Consider the following 23748-nt stretch of genomic DNA (forward strand, 5'->3'; position numbering starts at 1 on the left):
GCAAACACACACACAGCACATCCCATGATGCATCAGGGCCAAGTTCAGTTCAGTTCGGCTCTGTTTGATCCCTACAATGTAGCAGAGGGGAATTCAGATTCAGATTTAAACTCTCTTTTGGTGACAAACTGAAGTAAACAATAACTCTGACAATGAAGTTTGTGTCATTCAATCACAAACCAGTTTAGAAATACAAGAAAAGAACTTCCTGTCGTCTTTAAAACTGACGCTTTCTTCATGTTTTAAGATGTAAAATGAATCTGCTCCCATGAATTCCTACTGAAGACGTAAATATCACAAACAGTTTCATGTCTGAAAAGGTTTCTATCAGAGAAACAGGAGGAAACTGTGCATTAGCTGAGGACTACATTCAGCGGTGGATGAATCCACATTTGGTGGGCTGCAGTGAGCGTTTGTGTCAGCCGAACAGCGTCGGAACTGCCGATGTTCATGTCTACCACCGCCAAACACTGCTGCAGATCAAAAATGGTCATTATCTGGTCTGAATAATGACCTATTGGAAACGTTATGCAGCCTCACCCTGCTACGGAGACCAGGTCCTGGTGGGCGGGAAAGCTAAGCTAAAACCAACACCTCAACAACACCCGCCCGTGTCAGTGATGCTTCCCTCCCAAACACGCCGCACGATTTCTGCGTACGGTTTGAGGCACAGAACGATGTGGCAGAGAGGAAGTCCACCCTCCTCCCAATGACCAGGTGCTACGTCTCGCTACAGCCAACATGTGGAGGACTCTACGCAGAGTAAATCCTTGGAAGGCTGCCGGGCCAGACAACATTCCTGACAAAACATCTTCAACATCAACATCTCCCTGAGCTGTGACATCATTCCCACATGCTTCAAGGAACCCACCATCGTTCCCATGCCCAAAAAAGTCACCAGTGACTTGCCTTAGTGACTACTGACCCGTCGCACTCAAGCCCAGCATCACAAAGTGCTTTGAGAGGGTAGTCATGAGGCACATCAAGGACCACCCACCCTGGACTGAGTTCACCACACAACAACACGCAACGCCAATCACTGTTCAACCTGCACCTTATACTGTTTACACTGTTTACAGCGACTGTCCTACCTGCACTTTAAGGCTGTCTCACACAGTCCACGCCGAACCGGGTTCTGGTCTGCGCTGCTTCATTTGTATTCACTGTTCTCTCTTGCACTGTGTACAACGTTTGTGTAACTTCTCGTGTTAGTGTAGGTCCTGGTCCCTGGAGGAACGTGGTCTCATTTCACTGCTCACTGTACTACTGAGAACTACAGCTGTACTACAGCTGAAATGACAATAACAAAAACACTTGACTTGACTTTAAAATCTAATCTTTGACCTTAAAAAATGTTAACCTTGTGGACACCATTTCTGTCCTCAGATGGGAGACAATGAGCTGACGAATGTCCTCATGTGACAAACACACACACATACGTGCATGGACACGCACTGTCAGCAGGTATCAGGTGTGTCAGAATAGGAAGATGAATGAGGGTGAGTGGAGGATGTCCTGTCTGTCCTCAGAGAGACACCATGTCTGTCCCGTTTTCATGGCTTTCCTGCACTGAAGTCATGTTACATTCTTCTGCTGGTCTTTCAAAAAACAGAAACACACTTCAATTATCAGTCACAGGTTTAATGTTTCACTTTTCCATCATTAGTATTATCGATTCAGTGATGAGTCGGTTAATTAGTTGGTGTGTGAAATGTCCAACGTCAGGCACATTCAGTCACAGATTGAGACAGACTTACATGGTGGGTTTCACTTTATAAATAAAATATAAATCAGGGCCACATCTGTCCAACAAAGACACGTCTGTCAAAGATGTGCCTGTCTGCCTGGAGACGTTTTCTCTGTTTCATCCACTTCCTGCTAACACTGAAGTAATGCACCTCGTTCTTATAAAAGTATTAAAATGATTGATCAAGAAGCTAATTGAGAATGAAAGCTCAGATAGGAGCTGCAGCTGAAAGTCAGCTGAAAGTGAATGTGTTGTTAAACCTGCAGCACCTGCAGCTGTTCCCAGCTCAGCTCAGCTCCAATGTCATGAAGGACACATCAATTCATCTTAGAAAACCTGATTCCATCAGATCTTCCCCCCTTCCCCTGCTTTCTCTGATACTGCTGTTCGCCTCCTCCGCCGCCGCTGTGTTTCCTCTGTGGTTGTCGTTGGTGTGATGGAGTGTGTTGCTGACTGACGGCTCCGATTTGATGCAGGGAGCAATAGAGGAGGAGATGAGGAGGACGACCAGGAGCCTTCCTCTCCCTGTCAGCCTCTGCTGTCTCTCACAGCAGTCATCTACAGCTGGGACACACACACACACACACACACTTCAAAGGCCTGAGGAAACGCTGAGCACCAACAATATGTTCAAATGTTCAGCAGACTGCTAACCAAGTACAATTAATACAGTACTGTTTAAAGAGTTTCCCTTCAGGGATAAATAGAGGAATTCTGATTGTGATTCTGTACTGTACACAAAATACAAATTCAAGGTACTTTTTACAGCATACTGCTGTTACTGAGGTAAAAGAGGAAAGAGTCAACATGCATTACCTGTCAGAAGACAAGATGAAAATGTGAGTGTCGAAGTTGAGCAGAAGGTAAAAGGCAGGCGGCGGATCCTGAGCTAAAGGAGGGGAGGAGGTTCTTCTCGTTAGTGGCTGACGTACGACCTGCAGGTCTGATGTCGCTTCATTTCTTTCGTTTGACGTTTTTCTGTCGAGCGCTCTGAGCTCCGCTGCTCGCACACAAACCGTTGGCTGCTGAGGATAAACACACGATCAGCTGTGATTTGACTTGTGAGATCAGCACACACACACACACACACTCAGACCTGCGCTGTGTTGGTCCCTGCAGTCTCAACACAGCATGATGAGTGTGTGTTGGTTGAGGAGGGGCTGCTGTACCTCACTAAGCTGATAATCTGCAGCACGGCAGATAAACACCCCTAAATATTTACAGGACGGCGGAGCTGCCAGCTTCATGTCCTTCATACAGAATTTCCTTCACACACTGAAGCTCAGAGAAGACAAACTGTGCAGCTGGGCACCTCAGCACGCCGTCTGACACCCTCTAATCCCACAATGCACTGCTCGCACAGCACCGCAGAACTTCTGTCAATCTGCTGTGGAGGACTTAAACTTCTTTTATGTCCAGTGAACTTCGATGCCTCTGACTGACTACACAAACATCCAGCGGTCCTGACAATATATTCATCAGGTCGGCTGACAGTTTAAAATGTCACTAATCCTCAGAGAAAACTTTGGAGATGTCCATTTTTAGGACAGACGTGACTCCATCCGTGGTCCAGCCGAGTGTCTCCTGGTCTCGGCTCAGTGCTCAGCTCAGGTGAATTCAGAGCGGCAGATGGACGAGGAATCACAGGCTACGACAGAGGAAATCATTTCTAAATAAACGCCTGCTCTCACCGAACTGTCAGCTGTTTGACACTGAATTGCTGCAGTGGCAAATCGCAGCAGTTTTCCTCTGCTGTCTGAGATGTGCTGAGTCGTGTCAGGTTGTTCACAACTCATATAAAAATGTTTAGAGCTGATGATCTTCTTACTCGTGTGTCACTGAGCATCAGTACACAGTACATGTATACAGTAGTATATAGTACAGTTGACTGGAGGGTAAACTCAGACTCATCCAGTGACAAACAAATTTTCTTTTGACCTTCACAAATGAACTTTAGATGAGGCAAATGGTGATACTGACAGTTTCTGTTTCACACTTTGGCTGGTGAGAGAAGTAGCACAAATGCTTCAGTGTCTGCAGGGACACAGTACGAAGTCTGATTAGGGTCCTCGTGTGATGTCACGTGAGTCAGCGTTTGGAAATGTGAAACTGAAACAAATGTGTTGTGAAACTAGAAAAGCTGGAAAGAGCTGACCAGACCTCTGGAGCTCAGTATAAGCTGCCACTGGAGTAAAGTGACTACAGAAGCTCCAGGTCTGACATGTGAAGCCGATGCAGAAGTGCTTTAAACCTGCATTCTGTCTAATGTCCAGCAGGGGGCGACTCCACTGGTTTCAAAAAGAAATCTGACTGCATGTGAGATGAGAAGAAAATGAGGTGAGGGTTCTCAGAGCCAATCAAGATGTTCTCCTCAGCTCCACCCTCTCGTCAAAATATGGTCACTTCTGGCTCCAAAAGAAGCATGGATGCAACCGTCATAATGCGAAATTTGAGGCTACCAAACAGTGACACAGTGGTCCATGAGTCACAGTGGTCTATGAGAATAATAATTTTTGTTGTGAACTGGCGCTATATAAATAAACTGAAATGAATAACACACCTGAATCTCAGACTGAACTGTGGAACTCAAAATGCATTATGGGTGATGTATACACCAGGTTTTGCTCAAGGGCACATCAGCCGGCGAAGGGGGGGGGGCATTTTTTTTTGCATTAATCACTCCACCACACCCAAATTTTTCCTTCCCGTCCGGTGGGGGAATCGAAATGGTGACCCTCCGATCACAAGCCGCTTCTCCAACCTCTAGGCCACGACTGCCTGAGAAACTCGCTCACAATAAAGCTACAAACAGCTCATTATGCAACTCACTCTCGCTCCATTGAAAGAACATTTGCTGATGCGAGCACAGATGTTTAAACAGAAGATCAACCTGATTTTTCCCAAACAGCTGCAGTTAAATTCAGTGCAGATCATCTAACTGAGCAGCCAACAGCAGGAAACGCTGGAGAGCTTCAACAACACAGAACACAAGGACATGCCAAGCTTCATGTGAAGCAGGCCTGAGGGCAGGTGATAATACACTGTCCCCTCGTCTTCATCACACACAGACTCAAACACACACAATTACAGCTGTCTGCCTAAACCAAAAAGGTCCACACTCTACAGCTGCAGTCCCCACAATGTACGTAAAACATACCAACACAAAACCGTCCTCCACTTCGCCATTTCCTCCCTACGTCTTCTGTAGGTAGTCTTCCATTCAGCTGCTTTCACTTTCAGTTTGCACATTTGGATTTAAACCAAAAGTCAGGAAAAAAGTTCCTGTGATTAGGTTTTACAAGGTTTTGCGTATTAATTAAAGTAAAAACATCAGACTAAATGATGCACATTGATCTCTTTTCTCTCTCTTACATATTGTTAACTCCCTCTCTCTTCTGCTCCCTCTTCTTTCTCCCCCTCCTCTCTTCCTCCTCCCTCCCCTCCTCCTCCATCTCTCTCCCCCTCCTTTAATTTTAATTGAATTTTAATTCCTTCATTTAATTGGATGTAGTTTAGTTATATAAAGACTTAGTTGTGTATTTAATTTAATTCAGTTTAAACAGTTCAGATTTCTCTTCACATGCTGCACTGCACTCACCTAAACTTTCTTGTTCTCAGTTGGGTGTTGTGTCATCAGTATGATCCCATACATCAGGGCTGTCAAACTCAGTCGCACAGGGGGCCAAAACTCAAAGACATCTTTAAACACATTTTTAAACATACAGAATAAAAACAGACAGGAATATCATTCCAAAATAAAATAAATAAATACATAAATATTTATATGTGTGTGTATATAATAAAATCTCCTGTCAAAACAAGCTAGAAATACAAACATGCTGCAAAAAACCCTTGAAAATAAGGGCTTTTCTCACAAGAATGTTTGCAATAAACTGACTTGCAAGACATTACTGCTTGAGTAAACGGCACATGATCTCACACTTCTTACGGCTCAATTAAAGTAGTTGGAATATAGTTTCATATGTTGCTACCGAACTACAATATTTATTATCACGATTATTATCATGATCATTATTTATTATCATGGAGAAAGAAACTCAGGCACAGTTTTATGTTTAACTTTCTTTGTAAAGTGCGGGTCTGGTGTTTGTCACCACATGAGCAGGTAACAGGTGAGGAGGTTTACCTGTGCCTGACGTATCAGTGACATGTTAAGGATAAACACAAATAAGCAGCCATCCATTTTGTTTTCAGAAAAACACCACCAACACCGGTGTGAAATGCCGTGAACACACCAACATGTCTGGTCGTCTCACGGCTGCTCTCCAGGCCATTCGGCGTCCCCTCGTTAGCTCACGGATCCGACGTCCTTGGGTTTGCGTGCACGTAGGAAATGAGAAAAAAAACTGACCCGATCGTTTGTTTTACCGAAGCGATCGTGTGGACGATTGCGTCAGTTAACGACACAGCACGTCGGCACCGTGTTTTAACTTGTTCAAACAAAACAACAGAACACAAGAGCAGCATCACGCAAGCTGCCGGCGTAAACACACTTTTCAGTTGCCCGAAAAGCCCACAATGCATTGCGGTTTCCCGATGAGCGTGTCGTGACCGCTTTCCGACAGGAGGGAGACGTTGTTGTTGTGCTGAAAGTAATCCTAAAAGAGCAAGCTAGGACAACAAGTCAACAGCCTCGGCTGTATACGGCAACAGAGCTCGACTCGATTGACGCGGGAATGTTCCCAGGTAGCCAATAGTAAGGCAAGGCGGCCGTTGCGCTGCATTATGGGATCTGTAGTTTGTGTGTTATCAGCGCTTCATATTGGCGGGCCCTTAGTAACAATAATAATAGATCTATATGAAATGAGCTCGCGGGCCGGATATAATTATACGCCGGGCCGGATGTGGCCTGCGGGCCTTTAGTTTGACACATGTGCCATACACTGTTTACAGTTCAATACAGTAACAAGCACAAAATAAATACTGTATTCCTCCATAGGGCTAAAAACCTTTTTAAAACATGTCCTTCAGGCTACATGAAGTTGTGGCAGACACATGAAGACAAAAAGGTCAACATGGAGGCTGAGACATGTTCGACTCTTCGTCTCTGTTACCAGCACCAGAAATACTCATGTAACATTTCCCATACTGTCATATCTTCAGTCAGGCCAGACTTTCTCTGATAAATAACTCAGTGAATTATTTTGTCTTGCAGGTGCAATTTTTTTTCTTTTTTGGTGCCATAACCTTTGGCACACATAAAAAGATGGCTGACGACATGATGTATACTTCGAGTTTTTAGTTTGGTTCATGTCCCATCTGCTAGCATGGGAGGGGGGGGGCTTATGAGCTGTACTGCAGCCAGCCACTAGGGGGAGCTCTCATGTCGTCCACTGTTACATGCAGTCAGTGGTCATAACTGGATCATGTTCCCCTAGTGACTCGTTCACGTCGTCACGTTTTTTCCTGCACCGCATCCCTTTGAAGTTTCACCTGTTTTGTCTTCATCAGTTACTTAATGAGAGATGATGCGGTCGTTGTTGATCTTCATTTTAGTTTTTACTTGCTGAATCTTGTTCTTAACCTGACTGTCTCTTTCTTATTGATTATTTGACTGTTTCTTCATTTTTAATTGTAGTTGTTTTTCTCTTCTCTTTTTCTCTAGAAATATTCTTTTTACTTTCTTCTGTTTCAGTAAATCCTTGTGATGCGATGGCTGTCATTTTCTCATGTATTTTGAACTGTATGAGTGGATTTTGTCTTCCCCGGCTGAGGACGGAGGGAAGGCGGACCAGCTGCTGCTGCTGCGAAAGCCTCCTCAGATGACTGAAGGCTGAGCACGAGGTCGCTCACAGTTTGCTTCTCTTCCAGGAGCTGCGAACAGTTTTAGAAGCTCAGACAGGAAATCGGCTCGGCGCCGCACAGCACCAGAGAGCTGAGGTTCACCTCGTGTTCTCAGTGAGGCCAACCAATTTCCTCCTCTCACCTGAAAGCGTGCAGTCTGGGTCAGTCAGGAGAAGACATTTAGAGGCTGCTGAAACTGATGGTCTGATGGAGTTTTAATACGAGCATCTCTGTATGTCTGCTCTGATTGTGCTGCTGTTTTCTCCTGTTGCCAGGTGGTTTTCACATCTCAGTTTTCTATTTGAGTTACTTTCCTACAGACTGTATGATACTGATAAGACCTGCAGTTTCCAGAGTTTCCTCTTCTTGAACACCCAAACAGAACAACTGCATCAGCTGTCACAGATTCAACAAAATAAAACTCATGCGGTCTGCTGACTGCTTGTGAAGGACGTGTTAACTTTAAGTATCAAAGCTCTTCAGGTCGACTCTTTGGTCTGGTATCTGTTAGGTCACATGACCTCCTTCCAGACGCTGAGGACTGAGACCTTTGACTCGTGTTCTCCGCAGACAGACTAAACAGTGACATGAACAAACGCTGATGTGGTACCTGCTGAGGTGGTCGTCAGAGCAGCCGTCAGAGTCCAGGTCTCCATCAGATCTGAGGAGGAAAACAGAAACAGATGAGCGGCCACCCCGAAACCGGAAACAATAAAACATTCACAGTAAACCTGCTGATAGGTTGACTTTGTAATTCACTGTGTAAAAAGTGATTTTAAAGTCAGAGCATCATTGCCATCATTCATCTTCATCAGCTGTGATGGTATTAATCGGTGTTTAACGACAGTATTGATCCAGGGGTCGACTCGGAGCTTCCGCTCAGTGATGTGTTTCCTGTTGAGCTGTGTAGGAGCAAGCCTCTAAACATGACTATTGATCAGCAGGACAGCTCCTCTCCGCTAAACAAATCTGTTACCTGTGTGATTAGATGCTACACCTGCGAGGACGCCCCTCACTGTGATTACAGGCACAGCAGGAGATACAGTAGCTCCTCGAGTCCTCCTAATCCCTGTGAGGAACATCCTTCACGCTGGATTAGAGTTTACTGAGCTAAGTGAACGTGAACAATGGAGAAATTCTATTTATTTCAGTTCACCTGATGACTTACACAGCAGCTCCACGATCATGTAAAGCTCCACCTGTTGGAGGTGTAGTTTCCTCTAACAACAGGCTGCTCCAGCCTCTGCTCGGCTTTGCTCCTCCTGGTTTTAAAGGTGTCGTCACCTCTGTGAAGCAGCTGTCTGTCTGTCTGTCTGCCTGCCTGTCTTCATCTGTCTGTCTGTCTGTCTGTCTGCCTGCCTGTCTTCATCTGTCTGTCTGTCTGTCTGTCTGTCTGCCTGTCTTCATCTGTCTGTCTGTCTGTCTTTCTGTCTGTCTGCCTGCCTGCATGTCTGTCTGTCTTCATCTGTCTGTCTGTCTGCCTGCCTGCCTGTCTTCATCTGTCTGTCTGTCTTCATCTGTCTGTCTGTCTGTCTGTCTGCCTGCCTGTCTTCATCTGTCTGTCTGTCTGTCTGCCTGCATGTCTGTCTGTCTACATCTGTCTGTCTGTCTGTCTGCCTGTCTTCATCTGTCTGTCTGTCTTCATCTGTCTGTCTGCCTGCCTGTCTTCATCTGTCTGTCTGTCTTTCTGTCTGTCTGCCTGCCTGCATGTCTTCATCTGTCTGTCTGTCTGTCTTCATCTGTCTGTCTTCATCTGTCTGTCTTCATCTGCCTGCCTGCCTGTCTTCATCTGTCTGTCTGTCTGTCTTTCTGTCTGTCTGCCTGCCTGCATGTCTGTCTGTCTTCATCTGTCTGTCTGTCTGCCTGCCTGCCTGTCTTCATCTGTCTGTCTGTCTTCATCTGTCTGTCTGTCTGTCTGTCTGCCTGCCTGTCTTCATCTGTCTGTCTGTCTGTCTGCCTGCATGTCTGTCTGTCTGTCTGCCTGTCTTCATCTGTCTGTCTGTCTTCATCTGTCTGTCTGCCTGTCTTCATCTGTCTGTCTGTCTGTCTTTCTGTCTGTCTGTCTGCCTGCCTGCATGTCTTCATCTGTCTGTCTGTCTGTCTTCATCTGTCTGTCTTCATCTGTCTGTCTTCATCTGCCTGCCTGCCTGTCTTCATCTGTCTGTCTGTCTGTCTTTCTGTCTGTCTGCCTGCCTGCATGTCTGTCTGTCTTCATCTGTCTGTCTTCATCTGTCTGTCTTCATCTGCCTGCCTGCCTGTCTTCATCTGTCTGTCTGTCTGTCTTTCTGTCTGTCTGCCTGCCTGCATGTATGTCTGTCTTCATCTGTCTGTCTGTCTGTCTGTCTGTCTGCCTGCATGTATGTCTGTCTTCATCTGTCTGTCTGTCTGTCTGTCTGTCTGTCTGCCTGCCTGTCTTCATCTGTCTGTCTGTCTGTCTTTCTGTCTGTCTGCCTGCCTGCATGTCTGCCTGTCTTCATCTGTCTGTCTTTCTGTCTGTCTGCCTGCCTGCATGTCTGCCTGTCTTCATCTGTCTGTCTGTCTGTCTGTCTGTCTGCCTGTCTTCATCTGTCTGTCTGCCTGCCTGTCTGTCTGTCTGCCTGCCTGCATGTCTGCCTGTCTTCATCTGTCTGTCTGTCTGTCTGTCTTTCTGTCTTCATCTGCCTGCCTGCCTGCCTGCCTGTCTGTCTGTCTGCCTGTCTGTCTGTCTGTCTTCACTGACAACATGAGTTCTTCTCCACAGCTGCTGCTGTACAGAATCCGTTCACTTTGTGGTTCAGTTGCATCAGTGCTGTGCTCGTAATCACAGTGAAGAAGGTGTTAATAAAGCTTTTAATTTGCTGTGTGCTGCACTGCTGCAGACTGTGATGGTGTCATTAAGGAACCCGGCGGCTGTTCTCCTGGTGGGAATAATTACACAGCAGAGAACGTCAATAACCACGGTGGACAAACACTTTTCGAGAGACAGTGAAGTCAGTGATGTGTTCAAATGTCTTCTTTACTCTGCCGTCAGCGACAGGAGGAGTCTGCTCTCCTCCCGTCCAGCAGGAGGTTCTGATGGAGGAGAAGAAGGAGGAGGTGGACCTGAGCGGAGTGTCTGAATGTGGCTGAAACCAAACGCAGCTCAACGAGAGCAGACAGTGATGAGGAATTTGCATTTATATGGCTGCTACTTAACGCTGCCCCCTCCAGCACTGATGGCAGCACTGCCCCCCCCCCCCCCCCCCGGGACGGGGCAGCTGCCCCTCACACACCAACACCTCAGTGTGTGTGTGTGTTCATACATATTCATGCCGTCCTCTGCGAGCGTTCGGTGGCAGGTGACGCCGTGAGCTCATCGGTTTCATCTTCCTTGCAGCAGTCGTGTGCCTCCTCCCCAAGCACACACACACGCCACTGCCGCCGCCGCCGCCTCTTATTCTGATTTAGCGCTCGCCCTCACCAGCTTGCTGCAGTGTCATAAATCAGCAGCGCCGTACTGTAGTGTGGCGTGATGGGACGAAGGTTAATGGGCCGTTCAGCCGTGTTCAACCAAGGAGCGGGTCAGGAGGGGACCCCGGGCTGCAGCGAGCTCACTGTGGACATCTGGAAGGTTACATCACGATAACGTCGCTGCAGGGACCAGAGTCTGCCCTGTAAAACCAGACACAGCTGGGACGACGTCAGACGAACGCGGGCGTCAGCCAGTCAGATGTGGGAGGAGCTAATTGGGTGCCTTGAAGAGTCTCACAGGACTCACAGCTTGAGGGTCTAAATCATCAGCACCACAGACGAACATCTGCTCCACAAAAAGTCTGAAGGTCTTTGAAGGCAAAAAAACGTGAACATAAAAACTCTGAGGTAAAAGTTCACTACAACTCCCAAGATGCAGCGCCCCCTGGTGGCTGGCTGCAGTACAGCTCATAATGTTAACAGTGTGTGTCTGTTTGTGCAGCCTCTTTATCGAGCTGTTATTTTCCTCCTCAGAGGAATTGCTGATTCTTCTGTTTTCCTCTAAACGCTCTTCTCAGAAGGACAATCGCAGGACAGGAGGACATTATGACAGTCCTCTATATCGCGTCCTCTGATGTCTCTGCGTGAGTTGATGTGACGGAGGTCACTTCGCCTCTGACAGAACCACAGATCGTTCAGGGAAGCAACCAGCCAGCGTCCCAGCATGCCGTGCGTGTCACAGTGTTTATGTCTTCAGGGATGAAGCTCGTCTCTGAGACTTCAGCGAGCAAAAGAAAACACAAAAGTTTCTTAAAATATGAGACCAACATGAATGGGTTCAGGTGTTGGAGCAATAAAAAGCAACAACAAATCGGTTTTCTTCTTTAAGTCCTGACTTTTACCAAAGACACGAGGAAAAAGCTTTTCACACGAGAGTCGGTCATGACTGTCGCCTCACTTCAGTCCTCGGGCCTGAAACAGGAAGTCTCCGGTCAGAAGGGACACGAAAAGACAAATCCATCACTTCCTGTCTGTTTGCTGTAACAGCAAAGTGACTGCCAGGTGACTGCAGGTGTTCACGCGTTGTCAGAAAGGTACTGAAGTTAGTGAGGTAAAAGATGTGCAGTGCTGAACGTTATGTTCAGCTGTGCAGGCGTGACGGATTCACACGGCTTTGACTCTGCCCCCTCCCTCCGCCGGCTGCACCACCTGCTGCACCCTGCTACTCTGACCTGCCCTGCTCCTCTCCTCCCCCTCCACCTGCAGTGCAGCAGTGCTCACTCACCTGTTGGGGGCGCTGCCTCCTCTCTTGGCTGTCATGCTGCGACTGCTTCTCAGCTCGCCGTTCATCCCACAGTCTGAAAGCCACAACGGAGAGACAGAGCAGGTGAGACGTTTTGTCTCCACCTGTCACCACCTGACCTGAGTTAGACTGTGATGAAGGTGTGCAGGTGAGTCTGCAACACTCAGCTCACACAGCTCAGGTAAAGGAAGAGAGCAACACACACACTCAGTAAAAGCCCCCGGCAGTCCAGTAGCTATGCTTCTCACCTGTTGGAGAAGGAGGAGGTTCGTCTTCACGAGGTGATGGAGAACCTCGTGAAGATTCTTGGTACACAAAACACAAAGCTGTAGTCAAACCTCTCCTTAAAACACAACACACACTTGACCCAGAGGTTTGAAGAAACTATAGACCAATATCTAACCTTCCATTTCTCTCCAAGATCCTTGAGAGAACAGTTGCCAAATCAGCTATGTGACTTTCTACACAGTGAGAGTTTATTTGAGGATTTTCAATCTGGCTTTAGAGCTCATCACAGCACAGAAACAAGTTAGTCAAAGTCACAAATGACCTTCTGTTGGCATCAGACGAGGGACGTATCTCTGTCCTTGTACTGTTAGACCTTAGTGCTGCATGTGGCACCACTGACCATTTTATCTTATTACACAGATTGGAACACCTAATTGGAATCCATTCATTACTTCCTCTACTATGGAACCATCTTCCGGTTTCGGTCCAGGAGGACATTTAAGAGTAGACTTTCCTGTCTACTCTAAACTTTCCTGTTTGATAAAGCTTATAGTTAGGGCTGGTTTAGGCTGGTCTCTAGTTATGCTGCTATAGGCTTAGACTGCCGGGGAGGATCTCCCATGATGCACTGAGCTTCTCTCTCCTCCTCTAACTCTCCTTCTGCACACATTTATGTCCCATTAATGCATGTTACTAACTCAACTTCTTCCCTGGAGTCCTTGTGCTTTCTGGTCTCTCAGATTCTGATGGATCCTGGTTGGACCTGCTGCTGTGGTCCTGCTCGAAACTGATTGCGATTAAAACTGTTTAGTCATAATCTGTTTAAATTCTCTTACTACTCTGTACAGCTGCTGCCATCATTATTGTTACTACTATTGTTATCATAGTCACCATAGTACCTTCTGTATACTTCATCATTATCTACAGTTCCAATACTTCTGGTATTATTACTGCTGCTACGCATCTCTCACCCCCCACCCCCATGTCTCTGTCTGTCCCTCTGGCCGTCCACGTTGAGTCGGGGTCTGCTCTGAGATTTCTGCCATCTTAAAGTCAGTGTTTCGACTCCGCTGTCACCAACTGCTTGCTCAAGAGGGAATGTTGGGTTCTTGGTATTACACAATTTAATCAAAGAGTTTGGTCTCGACCCGCTCTAATTGGAAAGTGTCAATTCAAATGAACTGAATTGAAGTTCATCCATCCGACAGCAGACCGACATTTCCCTTCACACAGACACAGAGAAAATAACTGATTTTGTGAGATGAGGACGTGATCAGCACTTCCTTCTATGCCAGTGTCCTCTCTGGCTTTCTGTCTCCCTGCGTCTCCTCACTGGCTGGTCTTTTCTAGGTAGCTTTAGTTAATTAATTAAGATTTTGCCATACGGTAGTTTGTCTGTAATTTCTGAGTGTGGAGTAACTGGTAGTCAAAGCTTTACTTTCAGAGCAGCTTCCCCAACACTGGAGAACTCAGCAGGACCTCCAAATGAAACCCGTCCCAGGCAGGAGTCGGTCGATAGCTCGGACTGCAGCTTTTCTTCATACACTGCATTAACCGACACACACCAACAGCAGCCAAGTCAACAAGGACAAACCCAAACCTGACTGTCTGACCAGGTGAGAACCTGAGAGTGGTCCTCACCAAGACAGGACAGGAACACACACACACACAGAGAAAAGAAAGAAACAAAACGACAAAAACTTTGACCCACATGTGTCCTCCATGATGTCTTCCCAAATACACTGTGTGTGTGTGAGAGAGAGTTTGTGTGTGTGTGAGTGTGTGTGTGTGTGTGTGTGTATGTGAGTGGGTGTGTGTGTGTGTGAGTGTGTGTGTGTGTGTGTATGTGAGTGGGTGTGTGTTGTACTCACGTCCGTCTCTCCTGAAATGGATCATAATCAGGGAAGAAGAAAAACAAAAGAGAAACAAAACCTGACGACTTCACGAGTGTGAAGAGAACTGAAGCTTTGCTCACTGAGAGACAGAGAGACAGACAGAGAGGGAGGGAGAGAGGGAGGGAGGGAGGCAGAGGGGAGAGAGAGAGAGAGAGGGAGGGAGAGGGAGGGGAGAGAGAGAGAGAGAGGGGGAGAGAGAGGGAGCAAGAGGGAGGGGGGAGAGAGAGAGGGAGGGAGAGGGAGGGGAGAGAGAGAGAGAGGGGGAGAGAGAGGGGAGAGGGGAGAGAGAGAGAGAGCAAGAGGGAGGGGGGAGAGAGAGAGGGAGGGAGAGGGAGGGGAGAGAGAGAGAGAGGGGGAGAGAGAGGGGAGAGGGGAGAGAGAGAGAGAGCAAGAGGGAGGGGGGAGAGAGAGAGAGGGAGGGAGAGAGAGAGAGAGAGAGAGAGAGGGAGAGGGAGGGAGAGGGAGGGGGGAGAGAGAGAGAGAGAGAGGGAGGGGGAGAGAGAGAGAGAGAGGGAGAGAGAGAGGGAGGGAGAGGGGGAGAGAGAGAGAGAGAGGGAGAGGGAGAGGGAGGGAGAGAGGGGAGAGAGGGAGGGAGAGGGAGAGAGAGAGAGGGAGGGAGAGGGAGAGAGAGAGAGAGAGAGAGAGGGAGGGAGAGAGAAAGTCTCTCTTTCTTGGTTTGTCCTGCACACTGAGCTCTAATAAGAGGCAGCTCATCAACAGTGTGTAGCTGCAGCGCCCCCTGCTGGATTTGAAACAAAACATATGAAACATACTGACCCTTTAAGGTCACCCCAGTTTAGGGTGTTAGCGTGTTTACCTCCTGCATTCAGGAGGCTTTACCAGTGCTAGTAAACTGACCTGGATCAGAGGGAGGGGACCAACCAGCCGCCATCCGGTGTTTTAATTACAAATTCCATTAAATGATTCCACTTTATTTAAAGCCGTCCTACCTAATTAAGATATGAAGATGAGGAGAGCAGGGCCGTCTCCTGGGCTCCTGCATTTTTCTCACAGTTAACCTCCATCAGCAGCTGGCTAACAGCCTCCCAGCATGCATTTCAATGAGGGTCACTCACACACACACACACACACACACACACACCTGATTCATACAGTGTTTGCTTTATGTTTTCTTTTTGCTGTAAACCCAAATATATATATAAAAAATAAATTTAAAAATGTGTCAACAATCTGTCATACTGTGTCACTACAATGTATACAGGATGTATTACAGTACACTTTGACAGTATGTGTACATGGAATATACACACTGTGTTTTGTATAAACGTCAAACTGCTGCTGATGTAAAATAACAAAGAGGAATTAAAAATGTTTGTCTAAAATGTCTCATTGACTGTACATAAAGACGGACGACATGAAACCAAAAGATGTGCATCGCCCCCTGGTGGCTGACTGCAATACAGCTCATAGACTCCTGAACCTGCAATTGCTTCTTGTCCTTAATTAGTGACTTCACCGACATAAACAAGGCACATCCCTCCCCACTACAGCCATCATCATCAAAACCTTTCAAAGACCTTCAAGGTCTAACAAACTACTTAAACTACTTAACTCAACTTAAAAGCAGTTGCACGTTTCTTCAAAACTTGATTCTTTTCGGTACATTAAACTTAATCCTCCTTTTCTCCTGTTGTGATTTGTTTCGTCTGAAGGTTCAGCAGACATTTTGCAGGAGATTATGATGTATGTTCATAAGCTGCCATCATCACACTTCATATATGAGCTGTTGTAAGCATCAAGCTATGAGCAGAAATGGCCGCCCTGTCATTTAGCAGCTGCAGCACATCACTGTGAAAGGCAGCAGGTTCAGGCTGTCAGAACAGAGGGACCTGACTGAAGCCCTCCAGTTACAGGCTTTCAGTCCCTGTAACTGGAGCAGGACTCACATTCCTGCAGCGGGGAGGCCGTGAATCTGCAACGCCAGAAAGGCGACGCCACGACCAGCTGACTGCTGCTTGTAATTTCTGCTCTATTTCTGGGGATGTTGATGGATCAAAATGTCAGCATGCGCTCCAGATGTGGGAGCCGCTCTCCTCCTCCTCTTCCCCCCTTCCTCCCCCACCTCCGACCTCCAGAATGTGTGACAGGGCGGAGGGTGGAGGGAGGCTGCGAGTCAGCCGAGGAGAAATTTGGCAAGTGCACTCAAAACGAAGCAGACGGAGAGCAAGCGATTTAGTTTTGGAGGAGCGAACCAGAGCTGATCTGCAGCGTTCATCAGGATGAAGAGCGTCAGCGTCGTCACACTGATGCTGTGTCTCCATCACGCGTCCTTTTCTTCTGCTCAGGTGAACGCGCACACACACACACACACACACACACACACACACACACACACACACACACACACACACACACAGGTGTCAGGTTTCTGGTGCATCCAGACTTTTAGCACAAACCTTCTCTGCAGTATTCTGTACTGCCAATACTTCAGATGTTAACACGAGAGAAGAAAAATTCTGGTTGTTTTCACTTCCTCAGGACACTGAAGTCCTTTAAAGGAAAAACATTGTGTTGAACTGCCTGTAACAGGAAGTGCTCTGTTTCCAAGAAGTGTTATTTATTTCATTTAATTCAGTCGGTCAGTGACAGACAAAATCTTATTTGCTGACTGACGGTTATGTAACCTGTAAAGAAAATCCAGTTTCTCTGTGGTTCTTGATTAAAGTTTTTAGTTTTGTTAGACGTGTTTCATCATGTTTTTGTCTGTTTTGGCAAAAGCAGTTTTAAACTTTTTTTCAGGCCTTTATTTTATTTTAACAGGATGATCTCATCATGCAGTTGTGTCAGTTTTAATTATGTTGGCATTTGTGATTTAATTATGGCGACATTTCAGATTGAAGTTCTTTTCTTTTCTCAGTTTCATGTGAAATACGTCACAGCAGGTGTGTGTAGATTCAGTCTAACTTCATTAAATGCTGAAACGTGATTTATTTGATTTGTGTGAACGTGTTTGTTTCGCTCCAACCTGCTGAAGACAAACGGCCCAGAAGCACAAAGCCGGAGCCTCACTGTGTGTTCTGCTTGTTCTGAGCGAGTGTTTTAGGTCGGCGCTGGGCTCAGGTCCAGTTTCCACCCAGGTGTTACAGCTCACACCTGAAACAGCTGGAGACAAGCTGCTGGCAGGCGACTGGGCTTGTCCTCTTCATCGTCCTGTAGAGATGTGGACACACAACACATGAAACATAGTTTAAACAACATCCACCATGTAAATCAGACAGTTTCCACTGCTCCTCTTACTGCGATCGTCACAGAAAACCTCCACGCGCTGCGGCTGGCGAATAAAACGGCTTCATCGAGTTTGTCATGCGGGCAGAAGCGAGAACACACGGGCTGCCTGTCGTCTCGTGCTTCGCTTCACAGTAGACCACCAGTCACCTGTTCTGATCTCCAGCAGCTTCAGTGTCTGTCTTCTAACCTCCGCGTCCTGTCCGCAGGAGTGTCCCTCCACCCATGACCTGGTGACCGCACTGCGGCAGGTGGAGAAGATGTTGGCGGTCCACGAGGCGTCGTACCAGCAGGGTCTGCGCTCCCTGAGGAAGAAGATGAGCGCTCTGCACAACAGCACCATGGCCATCTTTAAGACTGGCGGTGAGGAACATCACTGTAACCCTCCACAGGAAGGTGTTAATGTGAGCGAGCTTCCAGACGTTCAACTCTCATCCTTCATGTACGTCGTCATGTACTCACTTTAAGTCCGAGTCAGTCTGGCTTTAATCCGTAGGATGTGGTTTCTAAGACCATATGTGGACGGTCGACAAAGCATGAACCGACTAGGCAGAGCTGCATGGAATTATATTGGAGTCACATTTCTGAGCGCACAAAAGGAAATTTTGAGTGCACAAAAATACATTTTACAAGCACACAACTTGTATTTTGAGGAAAATATGTGTATACATTATATTTTTTACTTTTTTTTCTTTTAAAAAGAATATGTCGGTAATTCCTGCTATGCTTGAGCCACTGTACCGAAATGTCGTTTGTGATGAAAATCCAAATGACAAATAAAGAAAGTCTAAAAATTAAGATCATCACACCAAACTTATGGTTGAGCAAACAAAAATCGACTCTGTGCTCAAAGGATACCTTCGTCCGCGCTCAGGCAGACTGCTGCGCGCTCACAATGCGACTTTCACGTCGCAGCATCCACGTGGGAAGTTTTACCATAGTAAAGAGTTTTACTAGACCGCAAGGGGAACCACGAAAAGTCTTAGAAACTGATCTCCGCTCCGCAGTCTGGGGGCTACACAATCTTTAGTTCATTAAACATAACGAGTCTTGTTAAGCCGACAGCTAAAAGGACGCGGCTACGTGTACAGCACCGTTTAGAACCCATGTGACCCACTTCAGAGGACTTCCGGCTGTTTTTCACTTTATCGCTAACGTTGAATAAAACCATGGGGGCAGCCACGTTGCCCTTCTGTTGATGTAAAGCGAGTACTGTACGGTGTAACACGATCACGTGTTGAACTGTACCACCACTCGCGAACCAACATCTCATTACGCTGCATTAAATGCCTCCACAAAGAGAATCGACTGGATTAATCGACTGGACAAACTTTTTGCTGTTAGCTTAACAAGACTCGTTACCTTGCGGTCTAGTAAAACTCCATGGTAAAACTTCCAGTCCGGATGCTGCGATGTGATTGGAGCAGAAGCAGGCAATGACAAGTGTTCGCCTTCCAAGTTCTGTGATTGGTTGACCTTTGTGGCACATTTATAACGTGCAAAACTTGAGCGAGCGCCGCTGAGGGAAAGTCGCAGTGTGAGCGCGCATTGTGAGCGCGCATTGTGAGCCTGAGCGCGCAGCAGCGTGCCTGAGCGCGCAGCGCGCAGGAAGGTATCTTTAGAGCACAGAACCGGTTTTTGTTTGCTCAACCATAAGTTTGGTGCGCACGATTTTAATTTTTCTCAAATTACAAGTTGTGTGTTTGCAAAACGTGTTTTTGTGTGCTCAAAATTTCAGAAATGTGGCACGAATCTAATTCCACAACATCCGAGGGAAGAAAACTATGAACTAATCAGAGTGGTGTAATCCTGAATGTCTCTGTCTGCTTCCAGCATCCTGCCCCAAACCCGAGCCCCCCTCTCACGGCCGCAGACTGGGCAGGGTGTTTGGTGTCGGACATGAGGTCCACTTCCTGTGCAAGCCTGGCTACGAGCTGATTGGCCCACGGACCCGAGTGTGTCTGGAATCGCTGAAGTGGAGCGGCCAGCAGCCAGTGTGCCGACGTAAACCCTGACACTGGGCCACAGTTTGGACCACAGTTAAAATACCGATACTGGTCTGGCACTGGTCTGCAGGTACCGGACACCAGTAGTTCTCCTTAGTCTTGTTTCGTTTTTTTTTTTCTTTTCAGGCCTCGGCAGCACCGGCGGTTCCCTGGCCTCCTTCTCTTCTGCTGCTCCCTCTTCTCGCTCTTCTGTCTCAGCTGCTCTGTCGGCATCCTCTTCATCATCACCCTCTCCCGTCTCCTCTTCGACTCCTATGCCTTCCACCCCCTCTTCCTCTGTCCGTCCATCTCACTGCACTCACTTCCTGGGCTCCACCCGCTGCACCTGTGACGTGGGTTTCACCATATCAGGCCGTGACAATAACATCTGCACAGGTGATGAATATTTCTGACCAATCTGTGATGTGTTGTGACTTCTTCTAAGGATTCTGTCTGTGTTTCAGATATCGACGAGTGTCATTTGTTTCCTCTTGGGCAGCCCGGCCGGCTCTGCGTCCATCAGTGCGTCAACACTGCTGGCAGCTTCCACTGTTTCTGTCCCGCCGGCTACGACCTCGCCAGAGACGGCCGCAGCTGCTCAGGTCAGAGTTCAAAGGTCGCCCCATCAGTTAGGATGGTGTTCAGAGACACGTGGACTTTGTAACGTTCGTCTCTGTCCTCCTCTCTTCAGACATCGATGAGTGCGAAAACCGGATGCACAACTGCACAGGAGAGCAGCTGTGTGTGAACACCTACGGAGGTTTCCAGTGTGTGATGGTGGAGTGTCCCAACCTGAAAAACGCCACATACATCAAGACGTCACCCATGTAAGAGCAAATTGGCCTGAATCATGTCCATCCTTCTGCCATCCTGCTTTCGGTCTTACCTTTTCTTCCATGCAGTGAGGTCAGACGACTGGTAGTGACAAGTATGTCCACACGTCTGTGGGATGTCCATCATTCTGTCACAAAAACACTTCAGTGAAACAAGTCCTGGATCGATAAACCGCCTTTTTTAGCATGTTAGCATGTTAACCGCACACTAGCAGAGCTGAGAGGGTCAGATTTACAGCACGTAAACTAAAGTATGAGGTGACAGTTAGGAATCATCAGGTTATGCGTTACAGTCAACGTCCAACTTCAGTTCACTGCACAGAAACAAAAGGCTCAGCTCTCTGACGGGCTGCTGATCACAGAGATATTGTTAGCTGACGGGCTAACTGCCTATTAACAAAGAGCGAAATCGCATCTCAAGAGTACAAAAAAACAACAACAAGAAAAATGAAAGGTGGACAAAAGAAGCAATGAGAAGACAAAGGCTCAAAGATAAAATGTAAATGACAGAGACAGCTAGGAGAGCAATTTGAAGACAATAAGATTTCCCTCCATGTGACCCACTTCCTTTCTCCAACCAACATTTAGCTTTCCTCCTGGGACAGTCGCTGGGCTGAAAGTCAGCCTGAGGTTTGGCCTCTGGCGCCCTGCTGAGGTTTCCAGGCTCCTCGGCTGATCAGCTGATGGCTCGAAACATGTTTATGATGGAGGACAGGAACCAGATGAGTTTACCAAAGTGATTTTGGTATTTTCCTGCCGCTGAATACTAACTGTATATCTTATGAAGGACAGGGTTGTGGTGGACAGACTTTGCAGGAGGACATCTTGCCCACACAGAGGCTTAGCTTTAGACTTGGAAAGGTCTTGATTAGTACGGTTAAAGGACAGAACAAATGTCCCCGAGGGTCCACAGCAGCTTCTTCGTTCTTCGCCACAAAGGTCCAGAGACAAAGACTGAATAAATGGATAAGAGATAAGATTTATCCCATAGGATCTTATGTTTCATTTTCCATTAGAAAAGCTAACAGTAGAAGAGACGTAGACGTAAAAGCAGCCCCTGACTCAACATTTATGTTATTATTATATTTATGTTTCACAAGGCGCTGCGAGAGGAACCCGTGCATGCTGGGAGACAAGGGATGCGCTCAGGCGCCCAGCTCCATCTCCTTCCACTTCCTGTCTGTGGTGTCTAACATGTCAGCACCCCGCGTCCTCTTCCGGGTGTCGGCGGCTCGCGTGCTGGGCGACACGCTGCGTTTTGGCCTGGCTGGCGGCCGTGGGCGGGGCCACTTCAGCGTGCAGCGCTCTGGCCGGCAAACCGGCACCCTCCTCCTGGTGACGCCCGTCAAGGGTCCTGCCACTCTGGAGGCTGAGGTGGAGATGAGCGAGATGGAGCGAAACTCGCTGCTGGGCCGCTACCTCACCAAGGTCACCCTGTTTGTTTCTCCACACGAGTTTTAGGTGGAGGACTGGAGGCTCCTCAGGGTGCCATTTTGTCACTCAGTTACACCAGTTTACCCAGAAAGAAGGAGCCAATCCATCACAAAGTTGATGTCAAAATGATTTTTAAATGTATTTGTTATTACTGAGAGGAACAAGAGAGGACTTTGTAAATACATCAGAGATGATCCTTTAGCCTCCAAGCCTCTGAATGAGTTCGACTGACAGTAGTGCTAGTATGAATGCGGCTTCCTGTTAATATTTCCATGAGTTTATATGAGTCTAATGGCTAATAATAATCTCCAATCTGTTTGCCTGCTGCATGATGACAATTTTTAATTTTCAACTTTTTCCTCCCAAGTCACCACACTTAATTTATCCCGTCAGAAAAGCCAAATGTAATATTTTGACATAACATACAAATTAAAATGCCAAGGCCGTCAGCTGGATAAAACTGTGAGGTTATTGCTTTATGCAGATACAGTTTAAATTAAGTGATCATTTCGACACCAAGCAAACAAAAATATAAATTTCTTCCTTTTGTGATTTTTTGTTAATTTCAATTCAGTTTATTTATATATGTGTCAATTCACAACAAAAGTTATCTCATGACCCTGTCCAATCAGAGCAGGTCGAGACCAAACTCTTTAATTAAATTGTAACATAGAGAACCCAACATTCCCCCATCAGCAAGCAGTTGGTGACAGCGGAGCAGAAACACTGACTTTTAACAGGCAGAAACCTCAGAGTAGACCCCGACTCGATGTGGACGGCCATCTGCCTTGACCAATTTACAGGACAGATATGTTGCAGCAGAATAAAAAACCTCTGATGCATTATCACAGCAGGTTATTGTCTTTTCCAAACAGATAAAACAAGACTTTCAGCAGCCATCTTTAAAAGCGGGTCAAAAATGTTTGTTATGTTATATGTAATATGTTTTAATCCAGATAGTCTTTCTGGAAAATATAGTGTTGTTAAACCTCTGTGTGTGTTTTTGACAGCTCAGTGAGTTAAATGTGATAATAAAGCATGAGAGGAACAAACTGGGACGTGTTTGTTTGTCTCCATTTGTCTTTAATCTGACAACAATCAACATGTTTACCCCGTGAATCTGTTCTGTCAAAGGTTGAAGGCATTTTTGGATGTTTTGAGACTTTCGAGTTCTGTTGTCTAAAGCTTCAATGTCGTTGGACTGAAGAATTTAACGCAGATCTGCGAGACGGCCTGAAGCCTCCACAGGACACACACACACACACACACACACAGAGCCATACATGTTTACCCCGCATGTCTGCAGGCACATCTCACACACGTGTCGAAGACAGAAAACACGCAGCAAAGATCAGCGTGGATCCAGACGAGGCAGCAGCTGGAACGTGTTCGCCGTCCAACACTCCAATCTGCTTTGACAAGAGAGAGAGATAATGTGGAAATTAATGCAAAACCAGGGGCGATCATCATGAGACCCAACCACTCAAAATGTCAGCTTCCATGCAGCAGTTGAGACTTTTGAGTCTGGATCAGAGGGGTGTGACGGCAGAAAACACTCGACTGTTTTAACCCTAACCCTAGACTTTTTACTTTCTACAAATAGAAAATGCATCACAGTGAAGTAATGTAGCTACTTCACAGTCAGTTAGTTTACGCTCAGAAAAAAACAGCAGTACATGAATGAATCTCTCCATAGTTGTCATGAATGTGAGAATTTGCTGGTGATTATTCGATGATAGCATCAACTCACGTTGTGCATTTGTCCGATTTCTGCCAGTAAGGCGGTGTTAAAAAACAACAGACGTGACTTTGATTTACATCCAGATCAGGTTTTCATAACTAA

General features: G+C 46.8%; 2 protein-coding genes and 1 long non-coding RNA gene across 4 annotated transcripts in view; 1 reads left to right on the forward strand and 2 right to left on the reverse strand.

Annotated features, from left to right (window-relative positions):
- Window positions 1-1625: 1625 nt before the first annotated feature.
- LOC124062487 lies at window positions 1626-6812 on the reverse strand. Of its 2 annotated transcripts, none has more exons than XR_006843933.1 (3): window positions 5895-6812; window positions 2564-2772; window positions 1626-2311 (listed from the first exon to the last, which is right to left on the reverse strand). It is a non-coding gene; the product is annotated as an uncharacterized LOC124062487 (long non-coding RNA). The 2 variants fall into 2 exon arrangements; XR_006843934.1 differs by lacking the exon at window positions 5895-6812 and adding an exon at window positions 5346-5471 and having other exon boundaries at window positions 2564-2769.
- An 8654-nt stretch (window positions 6813-15466) lies between these two features.
- Window positions 15467-23748, reverse strand: part of glg1a (golgi glycoprotein 1a) — a 31985-nt gene continuing 23703 nt past the window's right edge. The window contains exon 27 of the transcript XR_006843931.1: window positions 15467-15509. The gene's annotated coding sequence lies outside the window, so the exon portion shown is untranslated. The remainder of the gene's footprint in view (window positions 15510-23748) is intronic.
- On the forward strand, window positions 16289-22961 carry si:dkey-234i14.3 (fibulin-7-like). The gene is made up of 7 exons (XM_046395274.1): window positions 16289-16713; window positions 17863-18016; window positions 19487-19657; window positions 19786-20034; window positions 20103-20240; window positions 20330-20465; window positions 21572-22961. The coding sequence occupies exons 1-7, from the start codon at window positions 16648-16650 to the stop codon at window positions 21930-21932; spliced, it is 1275 nt and encodes a 424-aa protein (XP_046251230.1). The 5' UTR covers window positions 16289-16647; the 3' UTR covers window positions 21933-22961.

This window comes from Scatophagus argus, chromosome 7, assembly GCF_020382885.2.
Source record: "Scatophagus argus isolate fScaArg1 chromosome 7, fScaArg1.pri, whole genome shotgun sequence".
Lineage (NCBI taxonomy): Eukaryota > Metazoa > Chordata > Actinopteri > Scatophagidae > Scatophagus > Scatophagus argus.

Coding starts and splice junctions, on each gene's coding strand:
- si:dkey-234i14.3 (XM_046395274.1), top strand. CDS start 16,648: ATGAAGAGCGTCAGCGTCGTCACACTGATGCTGTGTCTCCATCACGCG. Junction 18,017..19,486: donor GGCCATCTTTAAGACTGGCG/GTGAGGAACATC, acceptor GTCTGCTTCCAG/CATCCTGCCCCAAACCCGAG. Junction 20,466..21,571: donor TACATCAAGACGTCACCCAT/GTAAGAGCAAAT, acceptor ATGTTTCACAAG/GCGCTGCGAGAGGAACCCGT.